Genomic DNA, 12,584 nt, shown 5'->3' with positions numbered 1-12,584 from the left:
GTTATTCCAAGAGTTCAACAAGACAAGGTGAAATCGAATGTGAGTAATTTACCATTTTAAAAAAATCAATACAAAATGTGAAGGTTTGTAAAGTAGAATTCTTGTGTTATCAAAATAACTACAGAGGGCTGGTTAGCTTTCCACTTTCATTTTCCCTTGAATGACCTTGTTGCTTCACAGTTTTTCTCTGTTGACTTACCCTCGGGTTTATTCCTGCCTTATCTGACCTTGCCTGAAAGTTAAATATAAAGAGGAGACAGATTTCATAAAAATGTAAGACCAAGGTTGTAAATCTAGAAATGTAATATGAATAAAAAGAGATGAGAACCGAGAACTGTGTTGTTAGTTAGAATACTTCCGAACATGCAAGGTCAAATTCAACAAAACCAGCTGTTATTTTAAGAAGTGGCAAATAGCAGTCTCTAGCAAGTCTCAAGATGCCCTTTTCCTTCTAACTTCACACAAGTCCTCATGTGATCCATCCTTAGTAATATAAAACAAATACAACTGCTACAAAAAAAAAAAAAACTTTTTTGTACCATAACTAAGCCCTGCAAATTTTGTGATACAGGTTTATTCTTTCATGAAAAAAATTTTTTTACACAGTGAGTATAGCCAAAACTGTACCCAAAACACCCAACCTATTAGCATAACTTTTCACAAAATACATGGACACATGGTAGCATAATATCTCCTGTAATATGACACTACTGAGAAAGTGGGGGTCAGAACAATGTGTTTCCGCATCCTCCAGCATCATTTCAGCAGGTTCAGAGTTGTATCAGGAAGCAGTCACCGTGTTATAAAAAAAACCCAAAAACAAATATTAACCTTAGCTTTAGGAGAAGCATATGATTCTACTTTTAACAAAGTGCAGTGGAAGCAGTTTTCCCTCACATTGTTACTCTTTTTTACACACGAAACACATTTAGTTTCCTGTCATATAGGGCATTATGAAAGTGCACCAGAGTATATAACAGGGCATGGTTTTTTTTTCTCTGTTATCAGCATCAGTACTACTGGGAGTTGTCAGGTATAAAAGGTGAGCCAGAAAGGTGTGAGCAGCCATAAAGTACAAAGAGAATTTACCAAGAAGACCAAGATGAAGATAACCGGGACAGTTCTCCTATGTGTCTGTTTGACCTTTATGTTTTTGGGCATAGAGGTAAGAGGCATTTTCACTTAATTTACCAAAGTTGCATTTATTTAAAAAAGAAAAAGAAGCCAGTTCAGGTTACCATGCTTTTACTAATGGCAAGCAACACAATCATTTGTTTTTCTAGCTTAAGTGTAGTTGGATTCAAATCAGAGGTAAATTAAATCAAAAGTCAATGCAAATGCAGGGAAAGAGAAGAAAACAAAAGGATATAAAACCAAAACCTTTTGACTGTATTTCGTTTTGTACATGTTTGAGGATGTAGAATTGAATCACCTCATCATTCTCAGCACATAGGCACTGTAAGTGTAAACAGTGACATTTTCTTAGATTGTGATTTAAAATTATTATTGAAATTAGTGTGAATCAGTGCATCAGTGAACAAGAACTGTATTAACAGCTCCTTCATTTCTAGGATTCTGTGAAACTGAATATATCCATACTTTACTTACTTAATTTTAAGATAAGATAAGATAAAACTTTATTAATCCCTCAGGTGGGTTCCTCTGGTAAATTCGGTTTCCAAAAGCACAGCACCGACAGAAGTTACAGAGTTACAGAATATTTTATATATATATATATATATATATATATATATATATATATATATACACACACACACACATATATAAATACAGAGACATATATAAATAAAATATACGAAGGGGATAAATAGAATAAATAGGAATAAAAATAAAAATACAAGGAATACTTGCACATTTCAAGTATTGCGGTCTATTGCACCATTGACTATTAACAAAAATATTGCACAAAAGGTATTGCACAGTTGCACAGTGAAGTGAAGAGGCACTACAGCTTAGTTGTTCCCCCCTCCTTTGTCCTCCTGTTTTTGTTCTCAATAATACGTTCTTCTTCTGTGTCAGCATTCAAATTTAAGTAAACTAAGTATGACTTATCAGATGTTACCTAAAGCATAGGTCTGAACTACAAGTGGACAGAACAAAGAAGCAGGACTCAGGTTTAGGCCATCAGAGTACATGACAATCAGGCCCTGCAGCCCTGCCTATCACAGCGGTATGCAAAGTGCAGTTAATGCTTTCATGCCTCGCGTACTGTTGAAGCAATGTGTACCGAACTTTTGCATGCTTGTGCGTACAGAGGATTTTCCACTGAAACAGAGACACATCTGTAAGCTTTATTTATTCCACGAAGTTTGACACAGAGTGGAAATGCAGACAGAAGAACATGGAAATTGAATTTAGAGTAGTGATAAGTATTACAAATAAATGGTAAATGGCCTGTATTTGTATAGCGCTTTACTAATCCCTAAGGACCCCAAAGCGCTTTACACATCCAGTCATCCACCCATTCACACACATTCACACACTGGTGATGGCAAGCTACATTGTAGCCACAGCCACCCTGGGACGCACTGACAGAGGCGAATAAGTACATGATATCAATATCAAATCAGTTTATCAACATATATGATATAAATTAGAATGCCTCATGTTATCTCCTTTGTCATTTTTTAATTAGATCTGCTTTACAGTAGCAATTTGTTCCACATGAATTGCTGACATTGACGTCTGTAATTTATTTAAAATAGCTAAAACACTGTTGCTGGATAGATATGAGCATATGGCTCTGCAACAGTCTACATGAATATTTAGATATATCTTTTACACCGTGAACTTTTATTTTCTCTTACAGGGCCAAGGCACCACAGATGTCACAACTCCAGCAGTGACCAATAACAGCACTACGAGTAATAGCACTCAGCCTGCAGCGACCACACCTCAATGGAACGCCACTGTTTCTTACACGACAAACACCACCCATGCCCAAACTCCTAAAACCACAAGAATACCATCTGACACCACCTCCCACTCTACAGATAATGTCACTTCATCACAGGGGTCCTCCGTGTCCCCTGGGGCTACTCAAAACCCTGGAACCCCAGCATCCACCACACAGAATTCCACAGGGACTACCAGCAAAAATTTTACCACAATCTCATCTACAACGACAAAAGGAGGATCTGCTCCTTTGTTTGGGTTCTGCAGTCAGCTGCTGGTGTTTGCTGTCACTATTCTGATCTGCTGTGCTTTGGAATGAATGTATGAAAGTATAGAATCTGCATTTAAATCCTTAAATGCTGTGGAAACATATTACATTATTATTACAGCCTCGTATTAAATGGCTGCTTCTTTAAGGCTGTGATGTGCTCTGTTTGCACTGAGTCTTTCTCTGCTTTTACACAAATATCCATAAGTTATGTATGACACTGTGCTTCAAATGTTAATGCTATGTTTCATTCATAAATACTAAAAGGGAATAAAGGAAACCAATGTGTTTTGGCAAATAAAGTAAAATGGTGATCTTTTGCGGAGGCTGAAGAGTTAATTGTACTGAACACTTCAGCCAACCTCGGGTTTGTTTTAGCTGAAGGAAACGGCAGTGGTGCACCCACAGCTGCATTTGCATGTTGGCTTAACACTAAAAAAGCTAGGCAACATCACATTTGAATTCATGCTGTTTGTACAGTAGCATCTTTGTTTCTCTCATGCCAACATGTATTTATGCATGTATATTATTATATTATTTGGGGAAAAATTTAACTACTTCAACTAGAAACTATGCAGATCAACATCTAGCAAAAACAAACCAAAATCTAACAAGACCAAGTCACAAAATGTTCTGGTGGAGTATTTGCAAATTAAAAATAATAATACCATTTACAGTTTTATATATATGTATATATAATTATGCTAATACTAGTTCTAGTCGCACCATATAACTCATATAAGATATGATATTGAAATTTTGCATAAAGTATAGATTTTTATGTCTGTAAGCCAATCAATATCTCAACCTCCCATTCAGCTTTTGATATAGCTGCAATTGTCATTTATCCATTTTAACAATAAAGATCCATTTTCTTTATGTCTTAAAACAACCTGTCCTTCACCCCGTACCCTTTCATCCACCTTTCCTGTTTTCATGCTATTACCTCTTGGTCTGACCTGCTCCCTCCCCCCTCAAGTCATGTTTCATCATCTTGTCCTCATCAACCCCATCTCCATGACTCATTCCTTGCACCCTTCACCTCTCCTTCACCATATACCCTTCATTGTATTGCATTCCATGTTTCTATAACCTTTCCCAGATTGTTGGCTAGGAGTAGGTCTCTCACAACACAGGATGCATGCCTTGTACTGCTCTGCTGATGAAAAAGTTGTGAAGTGTTTGTATAACTGCAAGCTTAAAAGATGAGAATACATAAGCAAATATCTTGGTTTATAACTGGTTAATGACATCTGTTGCCTCGTTGGACAATTCCTCTTTGATCTGGAATAAAGAATAAATCCAGTCTGCGTTTGACATGGTATTTAAAGTTAATTTTCTAAGGAAGACTTTTCCTCTGGGACGTCTGTGTCATAGTATGTTTGGGGGTTTTCTGTAAATGTAACCACTTCCAACCTTTGTCTATTAGTATCCAAAGCTATATATAGTAGTACCTGGTAGAGGACCCGAGCTTGAAGGATAAACCGCCCGCAGGGGCGTGCTGGGTGGTGTTTTTTTTTTGTTTTATATATATATATATATATATATATATATATATATCACGGTTCGATATTTTTTCGATACAAAAAAAATGTTCATGCCTTTTTAATTTGTCATTATATATTATATTATTATAAATATATATTTTAACTCAAAAGTACAGTTTTTAAATTTAATGTTGCTGAAACAACAAAATAAAAAAAATAAAAAATCTGATTTAGAAATCACTTTGGAAAAGAGAGTTTATTACAGAGAAATGGCTCTTTCCAAAATAAAAGCTATACGATACGCTTCTTCTGGGCTATATTCTCAGCAGCATATTAAACATACCAGGTCCCCATAAGGAGAATCATGTGTTAACGGCTGTCTAAAAGTTTGTAGCATGCGTGCTTGTTGTTTTTGTCTGCTTCCACTTGTCTTTGCACTAGGATGATGTCAGTGTGAATGTGCAGTCATCTTCGTTGTGTTCCCACTAGTGCTGTCAGCGTTAATCTCGTTAAAATGACATTAACGCCACAACGCGGCAAATCTCCATTAATGAGTTACCATGGATCGCCCCATGCGTGGGGCTGGACGGCGTCAACACCTTAACAAGCTAACTGCGCTAACACACTAGTTCCCACCAATTGAGCATTGCGTGGCACATCCGACATACTGTTTTATTTTTGTCCATTACCATCAGGGTCATGCTTCACATGAAAACCAAGATAGTTCCAAACGCGGTTCAATTTTGGGTAGCGTAGAGGCAGTTGCCATGTTGCAATGAGCTTAGCTTCTGTCTTGCTAGCTTGCGCTGCGCTCAGTGGATCTGCACTCGACAGTGCAGCCTAGGCAGAGTAGTCGAACGCAGATCCACTGAGCGCTCAACATAGACAGCATCGTCAGAAGAAAAGTTGATAAAATAAATAAAACATTTTGTATTATTCGATACATATGCGTACCGAACCGAAAGCACTGGTGAATATTAGGAGTGACAAAGTCTAAAGACCCGAACGTCCACGGAAAAAAACGGGTGGATAATCGCAGAATCACTTCAGTGGTAATGAGAAATCCCTTCTGTCAGGAAGTGCTGTGTGGCAGCCAGGAGTTGGACCCAAAATGCAGGCACTCAGACTCGAGGGATGAACTCAAAACACTCAGCTTTATTCGCTTGCAGGGGAAAAGCATACAAAACTAAACCTCACTGGGGAAACTATAAACTACACTACAAGGCACACGAGGAAACACACAGCTAGAGTGACGACGCAACACTGACACAGAGAAACACAGGGCTTAAATACACTGGGGAATAACAAGGGAATGAGACACAGAAGGAGAGCACAGCTGGGGGAAATCAGAACTGAAGAGACAAGGAAGCAAAGTAGGATACACTCACATCAGACACAGACCTTCAAAGTAAAACAGGAAGTATAACATTGAGGCATGAACTTGACATAGTAGAGACAAAGCAACTAAGAAACACAGAGACATAACCATAAGGCGAAGAACCAAAAGACTAGAGATGATAAATAATACACAGAGGGAAATCCTGGAACACAAGAAACTAGACTCGAGGGAGTAACAAAAGACCAACCATGAGAACATAATTCACAATACAGAGTGACAGAAAACACAAGAAACTCAAAACATGCGAAGACACAGACCAAGAAACACAGACTTTACACAGAAAAGAGGGGCACAGAGAAACATGAGGGGCAAGGGATCAAAACTAGAAACCATAGAATAAATCACATGAGTACTCGACAAAATACAAAAATCACAAAGAACTAAAAAAGCTGGGTGAAGAGACCCAGGATCCTGACACCTTCACAACTACCAACCAAGTGAACAACACTCTCCAGGAGGTAGGTGTATCAATATCAAAGTCTGCCATAAAGAGAAGACTGCATGAAAATAAACAAAGAGAGTTCACTGCAAGGTGCAAGCTACTCATAAGCCTCAAGAAGATAAAGGCTAGATTTAAAAAAAGAGACATGCTCAAATCCAGCTGAATGCAGTCAAATTGATTTGGTAGATGGACAATGACCCAAAACATACAGCCAAAGCAGCCCAGGAGATTATTAAAGCAAAAAATTGGAATATTCCTTGGAATATTCCTGAATGACCAAGTCAGTCACGTGATCTTAACCCAACTGAGCATGCATGCCACTTGTGGAAGACTAAACTTTGAACTGAAAGGCCCACAAACAAACAGCAACTGAAAGCTCCTGCAGTCAAGGTCTAAAAAGGAGGAAAGCCAGCATCTGGTGAAGTCCATGAGTTCAAGACTTCAGCCGGTTATTAGCAGCAAAGTATTAGAAATGAACATTTTATTTTCCTGAAATGTGAATATTTAGTGAAATGAAAGGATTGTGTTAAAGATGTTTTAGTTCTTCACATTTTTATGCAGTCTTTTTGTTGAACCCACTGAATTGAAGCTGAAAGTCTGCACTTTACCTCCATCTGAGTCGTTTCATTTAAAATGCATTGTGGTAATGTACAGAACGAAATTAGAAAAAGAAGTTGTCTCTGTCCAAATATTTATGGGCCTAACTGTAAGCCTGACAAATCAGCGTGCTGTTTGAACTTTGAAAGGTTAAAGTAAATGTAGTTGTGGAGCTGTTGATGTACTGTTGCTACTTTAAAAAGGATCACATCAGACAAAAACTTCAGTGAAACATTGTACTTTACAACACTGCCTAATTAAACAAGATGAAAGAAAATGAGGTAAAATAACATGTTATTTGAAACTGTTGAGTAAGTTTAGGGTTGGAGTTCTACAAAAGAATAAAAATAGCATCGAGTCAGCAGCCTGAGACACAAGAAAGACATTAGAGAGAAGGTATCACATCCATAGGTTAGGTTTCATTTGGCACAGTGTAAAGTTTTGCATTTGTGGTCCATCACTTGGGTGGAGGCTGACAGGTGAACAAGGTGAATGCAATATAAAAAGGCCAGCTTTGGAAGAGAGCACATATTGTACAAAACAAAGACTTGAGTACGGGAAACAAATCACATTTTAACAAGATATTTTAAGCTGTTAGCTTTCAAGAGGAAATTATATTTCAAGCAATATGAAGTACTTTTTCCTGGCGCTGCCTTTCCTGACTCTGCTGGGATTTCCCTTTTCCAAGGTAAGACTTGAAATTAAAAGTAAAAAAGAATGAATGTAACAAAAAATAAACAAGAAACAAACAGCAATCTTTGTTGATCAAACACACTTAAATAAATAAATAAATTAATATTCAGGGAATTCTAACCAGTGAACCAAGATGATTTTTGATGGAAAAACTATTCTGATTCATATTTTTCACTGTTAATGCATTGCATTGAAATCACTTCCTTAATGGGCAATTATTACATATAAAGTATACAATATCATTTGTAGTGTCAGTTTTATTAATTTATTATTCAGTGTCATAAATTCTGTTGGTTTGCTCTTTAGCATGCGCCGCTAATGTCTGCAGCAAAAGGACTCAATCCTACCTACAATTTATCCCCGGCTACTAATACTGCCACAACTGACAGTGAGACTATAGAATAGAATAGAATAGAATAGAATTCAACTTTATTGTCATTGCACATGCACAGGTACAGGGCAACGAAATCCGTGGCTCTGGCAGCGGCACCCAGGCTTCCACCAGCACGACGACCACAGCCGCAGGGGTATCGTCAACCAAGGTGACTACAAAGCACCTCGAGGCAACTGTTGCTGTGATTTGCCACTGTATAAATGAAAACTAATTGAATGCAAAGAGAGGATAGAGTCGCATTGCCACCTCTGTGGCTCTGCTGTTTGGACCTTTTGCTTTTTAAACCATAGTGCAGTGGGCAATCTGAAGTCTCAGAGACAGAACTAGACTACAGTGTTATTTATCACACAGCAAATCAGAGTTTATTGTATTTACTTGTAGATGAAATACATTACCAGCTGCAAGAAATAATCAAAAAAGATAAAAGTTTAAAAAAAAAAAGGAAATCTTTGTTTTTCATATTTCTTTGAATTGAAAGTAATGTGATCAAACACACACTACAATAAATATAAAACAAAAAAATGTATAAATTATTAAATTAATAAAAAAAAATACTTGAGGAAATCTTACCAGTGAACCAAGATTGTTTTTGATGGAATATCTATCCTGCTTCTGTATTTTTCAGTGTTAATGCATTGCATTGAAATCACTTCCTTAATGGGCAATTATTACATATAAAGTATACAATATCATTTGTAGTGTCAGTTTTATTAATTTATTATTCAGTGTCATAAATTCTGTTGGTTTGCTCTTTAGCATGCGCCGCTAATGTCTGCAGCAGAAGGACTCAATTCTACCTACAATTTATCCCCGGCTACTAATACTACCACAACTGACAGTGAGACTAACAGCAACAGTGGCTCTGGCAGCGGCACCCAGGCTTCCACCAGCACGACGACCACAGCCGCAGGGGTATCGTCAACCAAGGTGACTACAAAGCACCTGGAGGCAACTGTTGCTGTGATTTGCCACTGTATAAATGAAAACTAATTGAATGCAAAGAGAGGATAGAGTCGCATTACCACCTCTGTGGCTCTGCTGTTTGGACCTTTTGCTTTTTAAACCATAGTGCAGTGGGCAATCTGAAGTCTCAGAGACAGAACTAGACTACAGTGTTATTTATCACACAGCAAATCAGAGTTTATTGTATTTACTTGTAGATGAAATACATTACCAGCTGCAAGAAATAATCAAAAAAGATAAAAGTAAAAAAAAAAAAGGAAATCTTTGTTTTTCATATTTCTTTGAATTGAAAGTAATGTGATCAAACACACACTACAATAAATATAAAACAAAAAAATGTATAAATTATTAAATTAATAAAAAAAAATACTTGAGGAAATCTTACCAGTGAACCAAGATTGTTTTTGATGGAATATCTATCCTGCTTCTGTATTTTTCAGTGTTAATGCATTGCTTTAAAATCTCGGCCTGAACGTAAAGTTATTACATGTAAAGCATACAATATCATACTCTGTAAAATCCAGCACAACAGAGTGTCATAAATTCTGTTGGTTTGCTCTTTAGGTCATGGGGACAACCACTGCATCAACAGGTCTGAGTACTACCACTACTGACAGTAAGACTAGCAGCAACAGTGGCTCTGGCAGCGGCACCCAGGCTTCCACCAGCACGACGACCACAGCCACAGGGGTATCGTCAACCAAGGTGACTACAAAGCACCTGGAGGCAACTGTTGCTGTGATTTGCCACTGTATAAATGAAAACTAATTGAATGCAAAGAGAGGATAGAGTCGCATTGCCACCTCTGTGGCTCTGCTGTTTGGATCTTTTGCTTTTTAAGCCACAGTGCAGAGGGGAATCTGGAGTCTCAGAGGCAGAATTAGACTACAATGTTATTTATCACACAGCAAATCAGAGTTTATTGTATTTACTTGTAGATGAAATACATTACCAGCTGTAAGAAATGATCAAAAAAGATAAAAGTACAGAATAAATGAATAAATAAAATGGAAATCTTTGTTTTTTCATATTTCTTTGAATTCAAAGAAAAATGAAAAACGTATACACTAAAATAAATAAATGTATAAAGTACGTGAGGAAATCTTACCAGTGAACCAAGATTATTTTTGATGGAAAAACTATCCTGCTTTTACATTTTTTCAGTGTTAATGCATTGCTTTAAAATCTCGGCCTGAACATAAAGTTATTACATGTAAAGTATACAATATCATACAGCACAATGCAGTGTCATAAATTCTGTTGGTTTGCTCTTTAGGTCATGGGGACAACCACTGCATCAACAGGACTGAGTACTAAAACTACTCGCAATCAGACCAGCAACAGCGGCTCTGGCAGCGGCACCCAGAGTGGAGAGAGCCACATCGTCACCTTTGTGGTTCTGCTGTTGGGATCTTTTGCTTTTCCAGCCATGGTGTAGTGAGCAATCTGGAGCCTCAGAGCCAAAACTAGACTACAATGCTATTTATAAAACAGGAAATCTGAGTTGATTGTATTTAGTTGTAGATGATGGTAGTGAAAGAGCTAACCTATAGCATCTCAAAAGATATGTGTGTAAGTCATAAGGTGATTTATAGAGCACTTTCCACAGTGGAAAGAGTGCAATGCCTAATGATATGTAAAGGAGAATTGTCTGTATTTTTAAAAGCACCTCAAAGCATATTTTGGCACATTTCAGTTGTTTTATTTCAAAGGTGACATGCCCTTACACATCTTTACACTATTATACCCATTACCTGTTTATTTTCTTGTGTGATACTTGATGTATAAGTTAAGTCAAATTTTACCTGTAGACATGTTATAATATAGTGATGTCTGTTGAAGATTTCCGTCTGTATTAGTATAATTATTTGCACAATTTACAATAATTATTTGATCTTTATGCATTAATGTGTGAAATAGATTCAACATAAAACACTATCTAACATAAATGGTAATAAAACAGAGCATCGTTTTAATGGATGCGTGATTATGTGTTTTAATAACAATAATTCAATTAATTTCTGCTCTTTTTTTATACTGCAAATTTTTAAAACCATCCATCCATCCATCCATCCATCCATCCATCCATCCATCAGTTCTCTTCCACGTATCCTTTTCAGAGTTGCAGGGGGGCTGGAGCCAATCCCAGCTACAATAAGGCTAGAAGCAGGGTACACCTTGGATAGGTCATCACTTTTTCGCAGGGCTAATATAGAGAGACAGACAACCATTCACAGCTATATGCAACTTATAATCATCAGTTAACCTAACCCCACTAACAGCATGTCTTTGGACTGTGGGAGGAAGCCAGAATACGTGGAGACAACCCACACAAACACGGGGAGATCATACAAACTCAACACAAGACTCTGGTCACAAGGTGAAGTCAAACTCAGGAGGCAACAGTGCTAATCACCACTGCAAAAAAAGAAAAAAAATCAGTCCAGATATCTATTATGATTGTTGAGTATGCTTCACTGGAATCAGGTTTTTGTTGGCACGGTTGATCTTTTTCTTTTTTTGTTTCTTCGCCTGTCCTGTTTGGTTCTTTTGCCATCAGAATTATTGTCTAAAGGCAAAGAAAGATGCCCAACGGATTTACTTTACCAAATGGACCATCCCGGCCTTGCCGTATTGGTCTATTTGATTCATCTTTGCTTTCATTGTTTATTTTATTTTATTTTTGCTTGCTACACACGGGACAGACATGACTGGGGGAAAGAAAAGGGAGAAAGAAAGAGGGAAAGAAAAACAGCAGGGAAGAGGAACGGTGATAAAGGGGAAAAAAAACAAAAAAAACAAACAAACAGACAAAAAATACATATATAAATCACCTGGATCACCTGTTGAGAAAGAAAAAAGAGAAAACAAGCAAAAAAACAACAACAGAGCAATATAATAAACAACATCATCGCGATGATCTATGTGAATATAACAGTAAATACTAAATATTGAATATTATTGTGCTACCTAACTCTAACCCCTGCACATTTCTCAGCACTCACCCAACGTGGAGACAGACATAAATAGACACTGTACACACAATCACACTCCCCAAGCGTACTCTAGGTCTAGGTACCCTTGCCCCTGGAGGGGGAACCTGCACCCAGACCCAGATAGTGTTACCCTCTTCCCTGGGGTGGAGAGAAGAAGACCGCCCCGACTCCGCAGCAGCAGGGAGGCCCACATTCCAGACCCCAATTGGACGGCCAACTCCTCCTCCCAGCCCCCACGCCCCAACAGGCAACAGAGAACGGGGGTGTGTGAAGACTCCAAACCTCCCTCCGCCTGCTCATATGTAGTGTTGATGCATGTGTGTTCTAAGGTGCATTTAAAACCCAGGAGAGCATGGAGCTACCTGCCAGAGAGCAGCAGGTAAGTGCATCGCCCCTCCTGATAGCCCTCAATGTATATGTGTATTTAAA

General features: G+C 37.8%; 1 protein-coding gene and 1 long non-coding RNA gene across 3 annotated transcripts; both read left to right on the top strand.

The window, feature by feature from the left end:
- LOC146682763 (uncharacterized) lies at positions 1 to 4,501 on the top strand. The gene is made up of 3 exons (XR_014917545.1): positions 1 to 39; positions 1,009 to 1,165; positions 2,831 to 4,501. It is a non-coding gene; the product is annotated as an uncharacterized LOC146682763 (long non-coding RNA).
- Positions 4,502 to 7,615: 3,114 nt separating this feature from the next.
- On the top strand, positions 7,616 to 11,172 carry LOC146682762 (uncharacterized). 2 transcript variants are annotated; one of them, XM_085446339.1, is made up of 5 exons: positions 7,616 to 7,797; positions 8,255 to 8,344; positions 8,953 to 9,123; positions 9,724 to 9,864; positions 10,436 to 11,172. In XM_085446339.1, the coding sequence occupies exons 1-5, from the start codon at positions 7,738 to 7,740 to the stop codon at positions 10,595 to 10,597; spliced, it is 624 nt and encodes a 207-aa protein (XP_085302465.1). In that variant the 5' UTR covers positions 7,616 to 7,737; the 3' UTR covers positions 10,598 to 11,172. The 2 variants fall into 2 exon arrangements, with proteins under 2 accessions (XP_085302465.1, XP_085302466.1); XM_085446340.1 differs by lacking the exon at positions 8,255 to 8,344 and having other exon boundaries at positions 7,617 to 7,797; positions 10,436 to 11,171.
- Positions 11,173 to 12,584: the final 1,412 nt, after the last annotated feature.

Source organism: Copadichromis virginalis, linkage group LG22 (genome assembly GCF_057382275.1).
Source record: "Copadichromis virginalis isolate Kocher_CV1m ecotype Utaka linkage group LG22, C_Virginalis_male_GT1.1, whole genome shotgun sequence".
In the NCBI taxonomy this organism is placed as follows: Eukaryota; Metazoa; Chordata; class Actinopteri; order Cichliformes; family Cichlidae; genus Copadichromis; species Copadichromis virginalis.
The sequence above is the reverse complement of the archived record's forward strand: the minus strand, read 5'-3'. Positions and strand labels throughout refer to the sequence as shown.